This window comes from Aulonocara sp. 'chitande type north' Nkhata Bay, linkage group LG13 (assembly GCF_057382095.1).
Source record: "Aulonocara sp. 'chitande type north' Nkhata Bay isolate Kocher_YH1m ecotype deep benthic linkage group LG13, A_spYH_male_GT1.1, whole genome shotgun sequence".
NCBI lineage: Eukaryota > Metazoa > Chordata > Actinopteri > Cichliformes > Cichlidae > Aulonocara > Aulonocara sp. 'chitande type north' Nkhata Bay.
The window spans coordinates 21,659,899-21,679,266 of record NC_141356.1 but is presented as its reverse complement, the minus strand read 5'-3'; the positions used below and the strand labels follow the sequence as shown (position 1 = coordinate 21,679,266).

The window sequence follows — 19,368 nt, the reverse complement described above, 5'->3', positions numbered from 1 at the left end:
AATGACACGAGAGACTGATAAAGTCATACCAGAAACGATGGCTTCCCGTTATTGTTGCCAAAAGTGGTTTGACAAGCTATTAAGTTATGAGGTGTAGTTATTTTTCACAGGACAGCATATAGTGCTGTGAAAACTTCTCTTTAACATGTCGGTATATTGCAAAAATCTTTTATGTTTTTTTTTATCTTCTTTTTAATATACAACATTATCTTACCAAGCTTTAAAAGGTTCTCTTGGGCCTCCTCAGTGTGAGACAGGAGCCGCTGAAGCAGCGTGTATGCAAAGCAGTTGGCTATGGCTGGAAAGTCCATTTCCACTGACTTCCGATCTCTTTAGAACAAGAAATCAGATATGAGTTATGAAACACCACTACTAAAAGCAAGACTGAACTTTAATCATAAATACTTAATAATACAGAATTCTTTTATTTCAAGATTTTTATTTCAAAGATGCAAATGTTGCAGCAGGATGACAAAGAGGTAATACATTTATCTTACACATCGAGTTATTTCTGGTTGTGACCTGTACTGGAAATTATTACAAAGAAAAAGGGCTGTGGACTGACTGCTACAGTGCCTCTAATCAACGGTGAGGGAGAAATGCCACTGTGACATGAAAATGGAGCACCTCATTCACACTGAATTGCATCGCCCTAGTGTAATCATAAGCGTATTCTGTACTCACCTCCACACAGTGTAGCCATTGAGCTGAAGGAACTTGAGGACATCCTGAGCTCTTTCTCTGAATTTAGCCTTCTCTTTGGCACTCAAGGTATCATAAGGTACAAGCAGCGAATGGCTACCTCCTCCTGAGAATAGATATGAGTGAAATGCATAGCACTTTTATTAGCTGTTCAGCTCTTCCTAAAATGAAGGGGGATGAGATAAGAGTAAGAGAAAAGAGAGGAGATTAACTAGATATTATCAACACTTAATGCCACCTTTACTCTCAAGTTCTAATTTCTTCATCTTAGCACAGGCATTGTGGTAGTTTTCAGCCAGCTGTTCAGCCATGGCCTGAAGATGAGATAAGAAAGAAGAAAATTAACATAACTGAATAATATGTCAACTGCCAGTTCTAATATCTAATCTTTAACTTACACATTGGTCCCATGATAAGGTGATGCAGCTCATGTCCACAGGTTTGGGGCTGAAGGTTGATGCGCCTTCAAATGACAGCTAGGACAAAAAAACGTCTTATTAATGGAATAAAAAGTTATTTGTAAGCAACGCTGCTTTAACAAGAACAAGCAGAACATGAGCACATATACCTGTCCAGACTGAGAGACCCTGCGTGTACATGGATGCATGCTAAAAGCATCTCCTTCTTTGGTCCTTTCTATGTTCCAGCCAAAGGCAAGCATAGTCTTTATTGTCTCTTTGATGGCCCAGCGGTACGCCTCCTTCTCCTGGAAAATCAGAAATATAGAAAAGGTTTAATGCAAAACTAAAAAAAGCAGGTATCAAGGGACAGCAGACTATTTAAATAGCTCAAGAACTTGTAACAGCCTGTCAATAAGTGCATATAGCCAGCCTACAAGTACCAGGCAGTGGTCCTAAAAGATGTCCAAATGGTACTGCACATAGCTGTCAAGGTTAAAAATCAGATCAAATATGCTTGAAAGTAAATGTTTAGTAGACTTGAAGATCACACTGTTCTGAAAAAATATTAACACTTTTAATGTGATTTATATACAGTACTGTATATGTAAATGAGATTTCTCATAAGATTATGACTCACTGTGTGTTGCACAATTTTAGCATTTTACAGTATGTACTAGGGTTGTGCCAGCAGACGATGATGTCATGGATTGAGGATGGTTTAAATTTAACGGCGACGGCTTATCCGTTTTATTTATTGTCCACACTGATGTATTAAAATAATATTTTCATTAATATGAGATTTTTAATAAATTTGATTATTTAAAGACTTAATTTTGCACCTCCACATATGATTGACATGTGCAGCAAAAACATGTCTGGGCATGCATGGGCGTTCGCACACATGGCTGGACTTCTGTGTGCTGCGCTCCACGCAGGAGTGCAGCCGAGCTACCATATTTGATCAGAGGATATTTTTGACTGTTGAACTGTTTTCTTTACATTAGAACATCACATGACTTGGCCAGGACTCCCTTGCAAAAGAGGTTTTTAATCTCAATGGGACTTTTCCTGGTTAAATAAAGGTTAATAAATAATAAATAATGACTGCATTTGCAAAGACAGTCATTTATCTCGTCTCCTTAACTATTTGTTCCATCAGGCACATTGCCAGTGAAAAACTCCACTGTGCACCGAGGGCCGGAGGTGAAGAGCATAGGAGCACGAGGTGAGGTATGTTAAGTTAAAAAAATTAAAGAGACAGTAAATGTTATGCCTTAATAATTCTAAAGGTGTTCAGCTGATATCCTGCCACTTATGTTCAATAATTACAGCTGGCTAAATCAGTTGTTCAAACATGTCTTCATGCTGGAAGTGAGGAATAAATTGTAGTCTCCTCTACATCAGGTAAGGGGGGGTAACACTATGTTTGGACTGTGAAGAAAATCACTCATCACTACTTGACATTTGGTATGTATGCAATTGTCTCTGTACATCTAGGATATCACCACTTTCATTCCTGAAGAACACTTGAAGAACATCCACACATGCCATAAAAACTGACTACTTCATCTGTACCTTTTCAGCAAGAGCCCTGTACGGCTTGAGGCGAGGGTGAACTTTGGTGTTCTCACATAGGTGCTCTCCATGAACCCAGCCACTGACAAACTGGCAGAGAAAACACACAGATTTACTAAACAAAAAACGAAGAATAAATCAGGGACTCAGTATAGAGAGATGTTTTGACAAGGCAGAGAAAAATATGTACAAAGGTATTCTTATGATGACAGTCAGTCCAGACCAGGATATGATACCTTTTCCAGTGACCACTTTTCATGAGTATGCTCGGCATACTTGTTCACAACAAACTCCAGCCTCTCTGGCACTGACACACTAATGCAGAGACAGAAAAAATACATTATTAAGCCTTGATTAAAACTGCACATTAATCTCTGCGAATCATACTGTTTATATTCACAGAATACAACACTTGGTCTGCTAAATTACAGGTTACACTTCTGATTAGGCAGGTCATTTTCACACGATTCTCTTTTCAGTCATTCAAAAATATCCTTGGGGTATCTTACTTGGATGTATCTACAGGCTGGGGGTCAAAGTGTCCGTCTGTATCGATGGAGGTTATTTTCTCAATGTGCGACAAGCAGTTTTGTTCCATATGATCAGGAGGCAGGGCCATGGCCACTGCAGAGAGGCACTGCACACACGGACTCAATAACTGAAGTATCTGGGGCTTTAAAGTAGATAAAAAACAAAACAAATTAGACAAGAAGACAAGCTATCAAAAAGAGTAAAAACAATGATGCTGCGTGACATGCTCCTCACGCAGCATGTCACCTTATACTAGCGTCTTCCTTATTATTTTCATTGCCATTTAGGGGAACACTACATCAGGAGATCAGGTTATGGGAGGACAGCGAAGAACTAATTTTATATGAACTGCAATAATCGTGTTAACCAAAAACCCACCTATATATTTCAGAGCCTGTATTTAACACAGTTCATTCAATTAAAATTTAATAAGTTATGGATTTAGTTACTTGGGAAGTAAACATATGACTGCATACTCCTCCTGAAAAAGCATTTTAATATGCAAAGATTTGTCAGTGTCACATAACGCGAGCAATCAAAATCCCAACCAAGAAGTGCAATAAGCAGGGCAAGAGATATATTGTACACCCAAGCATGTACATTTGTACATATACAAGCCTTTTGTTGTGTAGTAATTTCAGCGAAAAACAACTTCATAGTTCTGTGCAGTGCTAATACTGTGCTCTGCTTCTGAGTCTGTTTGATGTCTGCTCCATGTGTGGGTGGTTTGACCTCATCAACTTATTTCTTTTGATGTTTTCCCGTTCTGCATTGTTCAGGTAAGTGTCTGGCAGACATATTTTACGTACATTATGCTGTTCACATTTCCAAACAGTCACTTTAAGAGTGGGAGGTTTCATACCAGGAAATGAAAAATTAACACCTTATCTCAAGTGTGTTACATCTTCCCCGATGCAGGCTCTCGTAGTACACTAAAGAAGCGCATGAGAAATGTATTTTGCCATTTTTCTTCGTAAGGAGGACAAGAAAAGATGAAGGATACATCATGAGATGAATTAGTTTGAAGAAAACCTTTTTTTCCACATTTAATGCAATTATTTTTGTGCTTAAGTACAAATTTAAAGTAATTATAAGCTCAAGTCAAAACTAACACACATAATCAGTTTAGTTTACCTTCTTGGCTAAAGCCTTGAACACCCCCCAGAACAACTTTGTAGACAGGTAGAGTTCTTCTTCAGATGCACAACCCTGCTCACCCTGCCTGCCAGACTGGGAGTAGTACTTCCACCTTTGCTCATAGTGACTGGTCAAGAGCTGATAGATGAAAGTCGTGATTAGTTAACAAAATTATTTTCATATTCAGTGTGTGGCAAGCCCAAATTTAATTATCCACCTTTAGAGGCATTTTGCTGTGGTCTGTCAGATGAAGGACATCAAAGACAAGCCGACGAAGGAGAGGCTGCATCATAGGTGGCTGGAGTTTACTGAGGACCAAGGGTTGCAGAATTAGTCACATAAACAGATTAATTCCACATCAGCCAACACAACAACCCTTCCCCTACACACACACATCCACACACTCACGCACAACGATATTTTTGACTGATTAGTACATCTCAGAAGGATGACATAACTCAGAAAATGCCATTAGCAAAATGTTAATAAATCCAATAATTAACATCACACTCTTGTTCATTTAATATGCCAATTATCTGGATTTGGAAAATGAGAATTCCCAGTGATTCATTATATATAATGAGTGGGAATAAGCTGTATCTGGATTGGTTAATATTTTGCTGTTGCTATTTTTTCAAACAGCAGCCTGACACTGATGTCAGCGGATATAGGAAGGAAATGTTGTAATAATTCCGAAATTAAGAGCCAAACATAGTGAAACCAGCTGTCAAACCATTTATTTCGGATATGTAGGTGAATCTAGTTTGGATGCTGTTGCAAATAAACCTCAATGACCCAAAAACTGAAAAATGCAATATTGAATTATGATACTCAAGGGAGGAACAACACTTCCCCTAAATATATAGCTCTCATTCAGAGAACCCCACCCATTTAATGCCATATTATATAGACTGTCACATTCTTTGACCTTGTCCTCTGTTTTTCATTCATACCAGCTGAACACCCTACCTGCACAAAGCCAACAGACAGTCTTCTGTAGTGTCTCTCTGAGCCTTGGTCAAGCTAAGAGCCCTCGAGAGGCGGTAGACTGCCTGAATGAGAGAATCAACCAGCAAGATGTGGTCCTCTAAATCATGGAAAAGAACTGAATATTTGGTGAGAAGGGGAAGAACAGCAGTACACAAGTATCTATTGACGGCCAGAGCCATATCAGTGGATCCTAGGTCAGCCTGCAAAGGGAAAAAAAGAGGTTTAACTTATGGGTGTGAAGTTTCCCCAGATTACATAAGAAGTGGTGGATGTTATAGAGTTTAATGGAAAACAAAAATGAATATTTCTCAGCTTACAGTGTCAAGAGAGACAGCTGCCTGAAGGTCAGGCAGAAAGCCAACTTCTAGAAGGTGGAGAAGAAAACTCTGACTCTCAACACCATAAACCCGATCCAGGAACAGCACCATGGCTGCTTTGTGGTCTGGGCAGAACACTGTAGATAGGTCAGGCTCAACCAATGCACCATCTGGAAAAGCAAGACAAGATTAGATCTGATGACCAAGGTCATATTAACATATTATGTACTTTACATCTACTGTGAAAACTATGTGGTCCCATCGCTCTGTGTGAAAGAATGGTTTGGGACTGTCTAATATCTGATAAGGCGCTTAGCCTCAGTTGCCTCCGTCCACCTCCACTATTTTTCCACAGCGATTGTGGAGTGAGGCATCAATGTCTAATGAGTTAGAAAAAAGCCACAGCTGCCAAAGTCTGGCCAATGTGGCCTATTCAACCTTTAGAGACTGAAGGGATTTGAAAGGAGATGCTGATGACTCCCTGAAGATCCTGAATAGGGATGAGAGACCTCAGAATGGCCCTGATACGGATTGCCTCTCCTTTGCCTCCTTGAATTAACTGTACAAAAATAAAATAGTCATTCAAGACATAATAACAACAACTTTCACAATACAAATTAATAAAATAACTGGTCATAAGTGTTACAAAATTTCAGTGTCATAACATATGATAACCTGTTTTTTAACCTCATACTGACTCGTCCTGTGAGTTACTTTCGATTTTATTTTTAAATTCACCTTTCAGTCAAAATTAACATGTATTTAATATAAAAAAATAATTACTGGTGTTATTCACTGTCAATATATAAAAATACAGTTAAACTGACATTATTGCATTTAAATATCTTAATGTACTTTATATAAAGAACATCAATGTGCCTTTGATGCACAAAAAGTCCCCTTCTTTTAATTCACCTGTGCACTTTGGCGCTATGTTTTCAGACACTTTCAGTCAGGTAGACACGCTCAAAATCTGATGGCTCGAGGAGCTGATGCAATGTTCACCATTTCATTTATTCACCCTGTTGAGGGTTTTCCAAATCAAGGCTGGGTACTCTATCATCAATATGAATAATAGGACCTGACCAGTAAATCTGTCTTTAATGGCTTATTGCAGTATACTGAATGTTGGCCAACAAGGGACAACAATCTCTATTAGAGTAAGTCCAAACTAGGTCTGAGAATATCTTTAAAACATTAAAAAACCTGTGACCAAGTGTGGGTTACATAATAAATATTAGGCAAAATGCAATGCAGCATCTAAAATGCACACTTTTGTCTGAGGTTTATTCTTTTAACAGAAGTTTGCAGACTCTCTTCATTAGGCTTTATTGGTTGAGACATGAGTAGATATTGATGTGGAAGAGCTGATGATAGCTAAGGGAACACTTACATGCATCTCCGGAGCACAGCGACCGAGCAAGTCAATAAGAGCTGAGTAGAAGGTCATGATGGCGTGCCCCATGTGAATGACATCATCATCGCTGTCTTGGACAACATCTCTATTACAGGACACAATCATAACAATCAAAAGCCTGCAATGACCTGATATTATCTATCACGGATTATCAACATATATTACTGGTGGCCTCTACAGATAGAAGCTAATGTGTACAGATTCTTTTGTTGCTTGTTACAGTTACTTCCACTGATTCTGGATTTACAATATTTCTAAGTCCATTTTAAATATTTTTTTTTTTAATTATGTGACTGCATATATCTGATACTGACAGCGCTCTGTTGGAATGATAATTGGTACAAGGGCCATCCATAGAAGGGTCTTCAGAGATCTTGATGGCTTCTTCCATGGCTGCTAAGAGACCATTTCCCCCATCACCTCGCAGCGCAGGGCCAAAACACTCAGGTCGACGAATCAATAGCCTCAACACCACATAAGCATTCTCCTCGACACTCTCACCTGTGACCAATCAACACACAGCTTTGATTTTTATTCTTCAATATCTGCCATAACAATAAATATATTAACAAAGACTCTCACAAAGAAAACTGATCAATTTAAACAGCTAGAGGATAAAAATGTTATATATCTTCTGTAGAGTGATATAAAACAATATACTGCACAACTCAAGTGCTGCACAGAGACGAGGTGAAGCTGTAAATACTGAGGAGCACTTGGTACAGAAAGCCATTGCCATTTGGCTGAACTGTCAACAGCCTCAAGGGCAATTTGAACAGATGACTTTTGGGCACCGCTTCAGACTAAGGAAAATCAATAGCAGAGTGAATTACCTCTAGTGCAAATACTGCAGCTTAATTAGGAGCGTGACATGTTGCAGCCTCTTGTTGTCACGGTCGACCCAGCATTTTGAGTTTCTTATGTTTTGGTTTATTTTTGCATTATGGATTGGTTATTCTCTGGTGATACTGTTTTGATTACAATTATATTCTGATTCTTTAGTTATCTGATGATGATGTTGATGACGATGATGATTATGTCTGGTTTAGGTTTTGTTATCTTGCCCTTATGTTTGGTTTAGGTTGCCTGTGCTTGGTCTTCTCTGCCCGTATGTCCCTCTGTTTGTCCATGACGTCATTATGCCTGTTTACGAGTCTGTCTCTGTCTGGCGTGTGCTTCCTGTCTTATTTTGTAGGTCTGTGTCCTTTGTCAGTGCGTTCAGCTTTGTGCTCTCCCTGTCTCGTCAGTGTAATCAACGTCAGCCGTGTCTCCCAGCTGTTTCCTCTTTGCTCCGTTCACCTCTTGTATTTAGTGTCTGTGTCTTCCCCTACTCGGTGTCGCATCGTTAACGTCTGTTCACCCTCACTTGCTGCGTGTTTAGGATTTCCAGTCCTCCTGCATCTCTGTTTAGAGTTTTGTTTGCTTTTGTGAGTTTTGTTTTATCTTGATGTTCTGCTCCAGCAATAAAGCTGCATTTTCTGTCTAAACCTCGTGTCCTGAGAATCCTGCATTTTGGGTCCACCACTCCTGCCTGCCTGCCACACAGCCGACCATGACACTTGTTCCTTTTTAAATTAGCATTTTGCTCCTATCAACACTGTGTTTTAAGTTTCAGAAGCAATAAATGACCTGCATGCTCTGCAAATGAAATGTATATAAGAATTAAATGTATATTATACAGTATACTCTATTAGTATTAATTAAGCTTGCACTTTTTTTATTAAATTGGCAAGCTAAAAATTTTCGTGTGACAGATCAAATACCATAATCGAGCCAGCCAAATGTATGTAACGACTCACGTGTAACTTTGTTGCAAATATCAGGGTGACCTTTTAGTCCATGTTTTCATATTTTAAAAAAAATACAGTATGAACAAATATACTAAAAATGAAAACTTAAATCTTTAATTTACCATTGCAGAAGACAGCAAAACGTAGAAAATCCAGATAACGCTCGCCCTCCACAGGGTTCCACCCTATATCGCAATAACCTTTTGCCACTAGCATTGGACAGCTCTGGAGACCACAGCCAGCAAGGCACAGAACCACCTGGAAAAAAGATAAGATTTATCAGCAATAAGTACTTATTTGCTCAAGCTGAATCTCTTTCTTAACATTATAGCTTTCTTAGAAACTGAACTTTAATATTATAAATATATTTATTATATTTAAGCTCCACTGTCTATATATAGTGCTGCATTTCCCCTGCACCTTGAATCATATTTATTAATTATACATTATTATTGACATGAAGGAAGCCAGTATACTGTCTACAGAATGACTAATGGACTGTAACATTTCTGGTCAATACAGAGTTACCTTCTCCAGGTCTGATTCCCTCAGTGATAAGGCCAATTCATTATTATCCATAACTGAAGCTGCAGCCACATCCAGAGGAGTGGATCCACGCATGGACGGTGAAGCTTTGCAAAAACAAAAAAACATAAAACAACTGAAACATGGGCTCAAACTCTCCATAATGCCAGGCTATTAGTATAAGGGCAAAACACAATAATGTATATCGGTGTAGTTTACTTCTATATATTTTCAGTAAACTACAATCAAAAATGTTTCAAGTTTGGTCTTTACAAAAGACCAGTGAGATTATATAGCAGAGAAACTGACATTTACCTAGCCCGACACTGCTGTTTTCCAATAAGTAGCTGAGGTGGTCAAACAAGGCTCCCTGATTGTGTCGGCTGATACGGCAAAAATAGCACAGGAATCGACAGCAGCTGGCAACCATCTTAGGAAAGGTAATCTCCTAGAAATAGTAAATTAAAACAAGCACACAGAGAAAGCAAACTGTAAAGGGGCAGACGCTGAGTGATTAGACTGAATCATGCAAATTAGCCACAAGAGAAATTAATTTGAACTCCAACCTTTAAACTAAAAATAAACATCTAAACTTTGATTTCATGTTTTTCCTCCACATTATTTCTATACATTTGAGCTATTTTCTCACCTTTATTTGCCCTTCTCCAAGAACATTGACCATCACCTCCATCACAGTCTCATGCATCGACAATGCCCTCATTAGGTTTGGATGTTGGTAGAAAACTTTATTATTCATGATATCTCTGTAGATGTTACCAAAAATGTAAGAAAACTTGTGGCACCACATGGTAATGGAAACTTGGACACTAATAAATTATACAAGAGCAACTAATCATTCTTACCCTAGTCGTCTGATCATCAACCTCTCTTCCTCTTTCCCCATGCGAACACTGAGGAGGGAGCGGATTTGGCCCAAGGAGGACAAGAGTGCCATGGTGTCCTCCAGTGACGACTGCTTGATGGTATAAGCTTTGAATAAGGGTCCTTCCATTAGGCCCCTGAGGCCCTGATACTGGCGGTGCAGCAATGAGAAGATAGCACTGACTAGTTCAGGGTCCTCAATCTCACTTTCTTGAGCCCAGTGCACCATTGTTTCAGAGATCATCTTTTTGAGGGACTCTGAAAGAGTAACACCAGGTGAGAAGCAGAGATAAAAGGACAGGCTCGAAATCCTATTATCTGTGTTTAAATGACAAATTGATTAATTGATGTGTGTGATATAGCAACACATTGGAAATGTCATTTATTAGGTAATAACAATTTTGTTATTATGTCACTTACAGTAAATATTGCATTGCCAGTGTTGGGGTACTGTGATAGTTTTACTTTGTCATGTTTTGTCATGTTTTTACTTGAGTTCTAAAGATTCATCAGTTATATGCATAGTGGACAGACACGCTTGCACTGCAATCAGGGGACTTCAGTTCACGTGCAGGAGAGAAAAGCAGTGGCGCAGTCTACAACTTATTAGAAGTGGAAAAATGAACACTTCTTTCATTTGTTGTGCACTAAAGGACAAAAACCCGTGGGTAAAGTGCAAACTGTATCTCGGTTATAAACACCTGCTGATAACACAATTCTTTGCAAGCATCTGCAAAGATAACACAAAGCTAGAGCAGAACCCAGACTCATGTTTAGGCAGAGTGTAAACCAGCCTCAGCCAAACATCCAGAGCTTGATCTAAACAAAAGCAGCGATGAACGATCAGCGTTGTAGAACTGTAGGCTTTATTTCTAGCTGGGAATGTTTGTAACCAATTTAAAATCTGCTAAAACCAGACTGCTCCCAGGGTTCAAGTTTCCACATCATAGGGTCTCTTCCTGTCTCCCTGGCTTAATTCCTTTGAGCCTGTTTACCTCCTGCTACCAATGGCTATTCTGTTACTGGGCAGCATTATGAATGAAGCAGTTTAATCTCTAAGATTTTGTGGTTGTGGTAATGGTTAATGGCCTTTCTGATGCAGCTTATGTTAAATTACAAGCCAAATGGTCAAACTTATGAACCTTCCTTTTCTTTGATGTTTGACATTTTTGTAGAGACAAACCCTATTTGATGTAAACTTTGCTTTGAGACTTAACGTAGTCTAACATCAATCAATGACTCAATCAACAGCTTATAATAGTTTTTCGTGACTTTCTTCAGGTTAGTTTTTTTTTCTCTATTGTGTTTAAACTGGATGTGCTATAGACCTAGAAAGTGCATTTCTTGATGGCAAGCTACCCTTTCTATTTAATTCAACTAGAACTGACAACATTGTGGTAGAAAACACGATAGATATTTCCAGATTGCTGTGATGATGATTATGAAGAGGTCTTACGAAGCTGGTTTTCAACTTTGCTATCAGCTATGTATTCATACTTAAACATCATAAACACTTGAGGTTTATATAGTTAAATGGTAATTATGTGACAATGCCACAAACACGCCACATTACAGGGTAAAACAGGTGTAATTTAAGTTATGTGTCAAATTACTTTCTACAGGAAGCAACTGAGCAATAAGTTACTTATCACTTAAGTTATATGCAACACATTCATTCTATGCGTAATGACATCAAAACTAGGCATGGCCTAATATAACATCTCCTTCACCAACATTATGTTTGTATGGTTTGTTAGTAACCAAAAACATGCTGCTTGATCACAGGTGCAGTTAAATAAAATGACTTATAAAGGTGATAAAATGCAACAGGACAGCAAAATGTGCAAAGTAAGAAAAAACAACTTGTATTCACTGGGGCTATGTGAAGAACACCCGTCTATATCCATTGATGACTTATTACTGCCAAAGACTCTCGCCACAAGACAGAGAAGTCGTTCTTTTAGAGACATCTCTGCATCCTCTTCATCCTCTGAGGTGCTGGCCAAATCAATGCCTGTAGAATGACAACAGCATAAAATGGGATTTAATCAGTGCTTTCTTGGAGCGTTTTTATAATTCCCTAGCTCAATAAAAATTCAATCAGTCAAAGATAAGCTGTGTTCCAACCACAGTGTGTCTCGAGAAGGTGATGGAAGTCTTGAAGAAGCTCCTGGATTTCCACTGGACACGGAGAGTTCTCCTGCTGCGCATCTTCTCTGAAGGTCAGCAGCATATTGATCTTTAGTCAGGTGAGAGATTACAATATTTATAGACAATCAGCAAGTGTGTGTTACATGCTTTCTTCAGAGTTACAGCTACATTACATAAACCAATGCAAAACAAATGCTATAACTTTATCCTTTTAGTTAGTATTCATATCGTGCAACCTGCTCCTGTGGTGGTAACCGGAACTCCTTTGTCTTGCGAGCAGTGAGGGCAGCAGACATGTTGAGCGCCTGCATGACCTGGTTGTAGCGAAACCGCTGGTTCTCCTGCAGCTGGCCAACAAAGCTGTCGGAGAAAGCAATCACAGCTTCTACCCTGTGGCGAACCTGGCAGTCACACAGGTAGGATAGCAAGTGGCAGAGCTAGAAAAAGAAATAAAGCAGTCCTTCATGGCTAATTTTAAACATACTTAAAGGATTCAAACAACACAGCACATGAAGCTAATCCCCAGTGACCCACAGAGAAGAAAGAGCATTATCAAAAAAAACATTTTTTTGCAGATTGGTTCACCTCAAGTTTGACAGCTTCTGGAAGCTTCATTTGAAGAAGTCCTTGTTTAACAGTGTAACTTTCTTCAGTGATCACTCCTTTCTGCTCTTCTTCATCATCACTAGTTTCTTCTTCCAACTTCCCTATGGGTGTTCCAGGCCTTGCAAATGCACCTTGCTCCATGAGTCTAAGAATCTTCCCTAAGTCTTCATCCCTACACACCCCCATAACCAAGAGGCTGTAGAAAAGTCTTAATAAAGGAACAAGCAAAAGTTCGAAATTGCCTCCTGCAGGATCCCTTACATCCTGACCCACAGCCCAAACTGCAGCAGTCAGCATCTCCACGGTAAGATTCTTTAAAACGTCCAGAGGGATTTCTGGGCTGTCTTTGCAGGCTATTTCCAGTGCACTAGCTCCTTCTATGCAATCGCTTCTGATAAAGCAAGGAGTTGAAAAATGCATCTGAGGTTTAAGGGATGTGCTACAGCTAGCACTTGGTATTCCCTCTGGAGGTTGTCTATCCCCACCATTAATAGGACTGGGATAAAGGGTGATTTCTCTGGTTTGGTCAGTCATAGGTACTATGTATTCATGGTTCATCATAAGACAGGCTGTGGTGTAGCTGCTGAGGAAAACCTTGAGGACAAAAACAATAAAATGTATTCAGATATTCTCCAAAGACCAGGACGTACTTATTCTTTTGTCAGTTAATGTTATCTAACCTCCAACAAGCAGTCACCTGAAAAAGCAGCTGATAAAATGCAGACCGGAGCAGGCCAGGGAGGTAGGGATCCTGAATAGCATAAAGAATCTGCGACTGGTCCACATGACTGCAGAGGGCATGGCAAACTCTGGTGTTGCCAAGAGCACATAAAGAGCAGTAGAGCAGGAGGGTATTGTTGTGAAAGGTCAAGAGGTCATCAAGCTCCGACAGTTCCAAAATGTCAACACACCTACATGAATAGCATCAAAAAGCAAATGCAACTTCACTGTTATTAACCCTAAATCTAATTAAAGCTTTTGCACCAACATCATTTGGAACAAAATTTCTTTATTTTCTTGAAAATATTTCTTTGTTCTTAAATCTGTAAAAGATCAAATCCTGTCTTCTTAACCTGTTTTCATCAGGAATGTGAAGGATCATGGCTTGTAAGGGCTCACGGCATTGAATTCTCCAGCCGTGACATTCATCTGGTTGATCAACCAACACTTTCAGTGCTCTGTCTGGTACTCTAGTCCATGAAGCAGGCCTCAGCCACTGGACCTGAACCCTAGGAGGACACTGAGGAGTGACATTCCTTGACTGGCTCCGAAGCAAACCTGAGGACAGTGGCATCACATTCTGGATTCGAGAAGAAGACAAATAAAGGAAATTATGTCATACATGATACTTTTAGGATGGTATGAAAAACAAACTGAAGTTCAGGCTAACATCTTGCGTTGTAATTTATTACTCTTCAAATTTGTCCACAAAATAAGCAAAACCTGCTTAAAAAAATAAAAAGTATCTTAGCCAGGTTTAATAATGAAAGTTGAATTACCTTGATGCGTCCCAGTTCAAACTGAAACATGTTTTTGGTGGTGGGTTTGACAAAAACAGCAGGAAAGAGCTTTGTACTTGCCTCCACCTGATTTGCAGGGAAACAGTTTATGCTCAGTTTAATAATGCAGTCCAACAACTTGCCTGTTACTGACATTATAACATTAGCAGCCCCACCCATATGGAAAAGATATATATAAATCTTATAAAGTTTGTATCTGTCTTGTGTGAAACTTGTATGAAAAGCATACAAGAGTTAAAACACATATAAGATCCCTTGAAGGATTATATAATGAAACTTGTATGTTTTGGATGCTTACTAAAAAAAATATATGAAAGTAATGAGAAAGTGGCCACTTTCATGAGTAAATCATATATGTTTTTACTATTTCTTTTCCATATGGGCAAGTTCAGTCCCAAGTGTTACATACATAGTAGGGCTGTGCGATATGACCAAAATCTCATGTCCCGACAACGATATATATATCACAAAAATGTTACATTTTCTGTAAATTCTGTAAATCTCGGGCAACTCGATATGCGTGAAGTCTTTTTTTCTAGCTAGTCGTGTACCTGGAGTCAAGTGTTTTGACCAATGCATGAAACTACATTTTTAGACATTTTCTTTGTGAGTATTTACACGGCGTGCTGCAGGGAAAAGCCTGTTCTAACGTTTGAGTCTAAGGTTTATTTTTTAGCACCTGACAGCTCTTTTTTGCTTCTCATCTGTAAACATTCTGCGTACTCTTTCACGTGATTCAGTTTATTTTGAAAAATCTCAACAGGATCTTCAGCTTTATTGTGAAAGGTTTATGTGGAAAATAAACAAGCAGACGGCGGAGCCACGCGATGGTTTTACCGTCGTTGTTGCTAACAACAACGCATAAAAACAGTCGCTTGTCCGTCCGTAGTGTGTTTATTTTAATCATAAGAGAAAGACAGAACTTTAAGAAATTACAGTGACCATCAAAATGATGAAAAAATATTGCCGTAAACAGGTTATTTTGCGAAATCACGAAACAAACTATAGAGTAATATGAAATGATAGACGTTTTGATATCGTCATCCGATATATATCGTTATATCGAACAGTATGAGACATAATGCATAAAACTTAAATTTATTAAAGTAAAAAATACATTAAAAAAACACACAGTTTGTTGTGTGACCTACTTGGTAGAAAGTGGCCATCTCCACTCCACTGGAGGTAAATGTAAGCAGACCAGTGGTTGTGTCAATCAAACAGCCAATTTCCAATCCTGTGCTTCTCCGACTCTGAGACAGGCCTGTTGCCTCTCCAGCACAAACCATATAGCATTTAGACCGCTTTACACTATGTAGACAGAGGGGTATTGTCTGTTTAATGGAAATTTACAGCACACTGCAATATAACACCTCTGCAGTAAATATAGTAATTACAGCAGATGAAGGATAATTATGAAAAAAACCCCAACTCTATTCAGTCAAAATTCAAAATTCTTGATACAGTCACCTAAAATACTAAATAAAACTGTTTTGTTGTTCACCAACCTTTCCTGGACTTTGCCACTGTCATCTCCAAGGGTGACAGTCACAGTGTGGACATTGTCAGTGTTAAATGTCATGTCATGCTGATGAAAGTCAGAGGTCACCCAGCCTACCCACACATTGAATGGCTCCTGGGCTGGAAGAACCCGCACTGAGTAGTAATACTGAAACAGAAAGGTTAGTTGGTGTCACTGTTTGGTATTTGCATCTTGCATTCAACAGTTTTATTGCGGCAGGTAATTATACGTGCTGGCAAAGAAGTGAAGCACACTGCATTACAATTAGTTTTGTATTGTGTATTTTCACATGATGACGAGAAGATAAAGCCTTACTCTGGAGCTCTGGATAAGGTGATCATAGTTATCCTTGTCGACTACAACGTCTTCGAGGAGCCGTGCAGATGAGTTACTGCTGACTAAGCCTGGTTTGGTCTTCTTCAGCATAAACCTTACAGACAAAGAAACACAAATTAATTTCAGCAAAGCACAGTTATTGTGTTATTTTGCATTCAATTTTAAAGGAGATGGACCCTCATTCCATACTTTCTTCATTTTCCTTTCTCTACCACCTACCGCTGTTTCAGTCTTGATGTTTTGTCGTTACTATGATCTTTATAGTTGAGCTCATCTCTTGAACCAGCATAGCTGTGGGCTGACTTCATCAGCACCTCAAAGTCAGAGTCCACCTCCTCCTGCTCTTTCCTTTCTAAAAGGACAACAGGCATTAATTACAGCAGGGCCCCTGGGAGCTTAAGCAGGCTCATCAAGGTCATAATGGCAGAATATCAATAGCATAGACAGTGGATAATCTGGATAGCTGCAGCTATGCAAGTCACCCACACTAACTGTTTCTCCCAGTAGCCTAATAATAATAACAACAGATCTTGATTCAGGTCTAGAGATATTTGCTTGTTGAAATTATGTCAAACTAAACAGAGCTTTAATGTGGTCCGATGTAACATGTTCTCAAAAAAAGATTTCAAACTTGAACATACTGTATATAACATCAATAAACCTGAGCTTGGAGAGAGAGCACTGGAGGCCACAGGAAGCACCCCCCCTGGTGGGCTTCTGAGGACAGCAGCACATCCGACAGACATGCTGAGGCGATAATAGCCCATCTCACTTTCTCCACCATGGTGCGGTTGCATACACTGGGAGACCCTCAGGCTGGATAAGGAATCTGCTGAGCCACTGACTCTTGTAACCTTGAAAAAGATTTGAGCAAGGTTTTCAGGATCAGTGTTAACTGATCACCACTACTAGCAACTCTAGGTCATCAAGGTCTGTAGATGGGTGAAGGAAACCTTGTATATATGGTAAGTTTACCTGTAAATAGTGATCATCAGGTAGTATGGAGGTAAACTGCGGCTGTTTCCAACTCATCCACAGAGCTGGGTCTCTGGCCATGTTGATGGCAAAAGGTCTATACCCCTCCTGCAGGCCACACACAGTAAAGTATTGCAAAGAGCCTACTTGGCATCCCAGATTCAGCCTCCCCACCTGGTTCACCCCAACACTAACCACAGGTAATAGGCCTGGAAGACACGGGAAGTGGCAATATAGTTTTCCGATATTAGACTTTTAAATAAAGGTATAGTAAAGCTATATCAAAATGCAGCAGAAAGTATAAAGCCAAAAACTTTTACAGACCATCTCTAATATCAAAGTCCTTGGCAGTCAGCTCCGATCCTCTGTCATTAAACAGCAGCTCTCCATTGAGCGTAACCATCATGGTGCATTCATCCATGTCCACCAAGCAACCCACCACATCACCTCTCAGCCATGGACGTCCCAGGGGCTCGCCGCCCTGATGGTACCACTGAGCCTGAAAGCAACATTGAGTTAGAAGGAAAGAGACAAGTGCAAAAAGCCAAAGGCAAAAAAAAAAACAACCCAGAAGAGCCAATACAAGACATGTCATAAAGTATATTTTGCATGAGGTTACTGCTATCTATTTGAAGAGTTATCTAAAAACTCTACATTTTTTTAATAATCCATATACCACATGTTAGTACCAAAATATGATACGTATGGAAAACAAATCACTAAAAATTGGAACTGTTTGATCTTAATTAATCATATCAACACAGCTTTGGAGTAACTGAGACCTTCTGTGTTGGTCAACCAACAATATGAGGTCAGGAGTCACTGCAAGGATATGCAACTAACGTGACACAATATGCAGACATTAGAAGGTCCAAAAAAAGTAACTAATGTTTCAGTTTCTTTCAATAGATACTTGTCTGTGCCTACATATCTCCTTCTGTCTGCTCTCTAAAACGTCACCTAGTCTCAGTTATAGTTATATAGCAAGAAAAAACAGTTAATTAAAGTTTATTAGTTAAGTAAATTCAAAAAAGATGAAAATAAATAAATATGCATTAACAAAGCCATTATAATTTGGGCCGATTCCCATTCAGCTACTGTAATGGTCAGTAGTCAAAGTAAGAAATGTCAAATTTAATTATATCTCACCTCAAATCCATCAAAGACATATGCTTGGTCATCTGAGCCAAGCTCTTTATCTGGGGTACAGCCTGGTCGGGCCCAGCCCACTCTCATATTCCCTGCTGTCAGTATTTCATATTCAAAATACCACTTCCCCTGGGTCACAGCATATGATTTATCTGGTCTGAACACTCTGCATTTCTCAGCAGAGAAGAAACATGGCTTTGATAATGTAGCTGTAAAGCCAAGAAACAGGAAACATATTGTTATTTGCCATAAACGTATTTCCAAAAAAGTTGGAATGCTGGATACAATGTAAGAGACAGCAGAAAATCCCCACTAATCATCAAAACCCTACATCTACACATATGTCTAAATAAATAAACATGTATTAAAAATATATTTGTCATGTTTAACATTCATTAGATTATTTTCTACATAAATATGTACAACGCCCCAAGTTTCGTTTTTGGGAAAAGCGTTGTAGAACAAAATCCCTCTGGGAAAACAATGGTGACAAATACTGCAGTATGATTAATATACAAATAAACCTTTGTTTACTACTTTGTTAATATATCGCAGTTGAACTTACACCGATTACCTTACATATGATGTGCACTAAGCTACAGTTTTATAACAGATCTTTGAAACATACTGTGTTCCTGGTTTAGGGGCTCCAGGCTGTAGCCGTATGCCAGCAGGGTACAGACAGCCTCTCTGACACTCTCTCTTCCCACTCTCCGAGTTCTTTCATCAAGAAGGCTGTAGGGCAGAAGGTAAGGGCTCTGCTTTGCTTTTATATCCTAAAAGTACAGACGCAAGGAGCAAGAAGGGCAACTATGTTTGACGCTATACAATTATCTCATGGT

At 39.2% G+C, this 19,368-nt stretch overlaps 1 protein-coding gene across 2 annotated transcripts in view; it reads right to left on the bottom strand.

The window, feature by feature from the left end:
- ryr2b (ryanodine receptor 2b (cardiac)) overlaps positions 1-19,368 on the bottom strand; it is an 82,564-nt gene that overhangs the window by 35,310 nt on the left and 27,886 nt on the right. For both annotated transcript variants that reach the window (XM_086259161.1, XM_086259162.1), the window contains exons 25-60: positions 19,155-19,302; positions 18,527-18,735; positions 17,702-17,876; positions 17,378-17,586; positions 17,064-17,256; positions 16,622-16,754; positions 16,382-16,496; positions 16,053-16,213; positions 15,696-15,855; positions 14,524-14,610; positions 14,098-14,324; positions 13,722-13,935; positions 13,004-13,618; positions 12,655-12,855; positions 12,395-12,506; positions 12,141-12,281; positions 10,249-10,525; positions 10,035-10,149; positions 9,701-9,833; positions 9,389-9,492; positions 8,983-9,118; positions 7,385-7,571; positions 7,047-7,155; positions 6,092-6,212; positions 5,654-5,823; positions 5,316-5,536; positions 4,564-4,654; positions 4,344-4,484; positions 3,188-3,351; positions 2,915-2,993; positions 2,679-2,768; positions 1,271-1,408; positions 1,101-1,178; positions 941-1,016; positions 685-808; positions 215-330 (exon numbers count right to left, since the gene is read on the bottom strand). In XM_086259161.1, the coding sequence (XP_086115287.1) occupies positions 215-330; positions 685-808; positions 941-1,016; positions 1,101-1,178; positions 1,271-1,408; positions 2,679-2,768; positions 2,915-2,993; positions 3,188-3,351; positions 4,344-4,484; positions 4,564-4,654; positions 5,316-5,536; positions 5,654-5,823; positions 6,092-6,212; positions 7,047-7,155; positions 7,385-7,571; positions 8,983-9,118; positions 9,389-9,492; positions 9,701-9,833; positions 10,035-10,149; positions 10,249-10,525; positions 12,141-12,281; positions 12,395-12,506; positions 12,655-12,855; positions 13,004-13,618; positions 13,722-13,935; positions 14,098-14,324; positions 14,524-14,610; positions 15,696-15,855; positions 16,053-16,213; positions 16,382-16,496; positions 16,622-16,754; positions 17,064-17,256; positions 17,378-17,586; positions 17,702-17,876; positions 18,527-18,735; positions 19,155-19,302 (5,770 nt within the window). The remainder of the gene's footprint in view (positions 1-214; positions 331-684; positions 809-940; positions 1,017-1,100; positions 1,179-1,270; positions 1,409-2,678; positions 2,769-2,914; positions 2,994-3,187; positions 3,352-4,343; positions 4,485-4,563; positions 4,655-5,315; positions 5,537-5,653; positions 5,824-6,091; positions 6,213-7,046; positions 7,156-7,384; positions 7,572-8,982; positions 9,119-9,388; positions 9,493-9,700; positions 9,834-10,034; positions 10,150-10,248; positions 10,526-12,140; positions 12,282-12,394; positions 12,507-12,654; positions 12,856-13,003; positions 13,619-13,721; positions 13,936-14,097; positions 14,325-14,523; positions 14,611-15,695; positions 15,856-16,052; positions 16,214-16,381; positions 16,497-16,621; positions 16,755-17,063; positions 17,257-17,377; positions 17,587-17,701; positions 17,877-18,526; positions 18,736-19,154; positions 19,303-19,368) is intronic.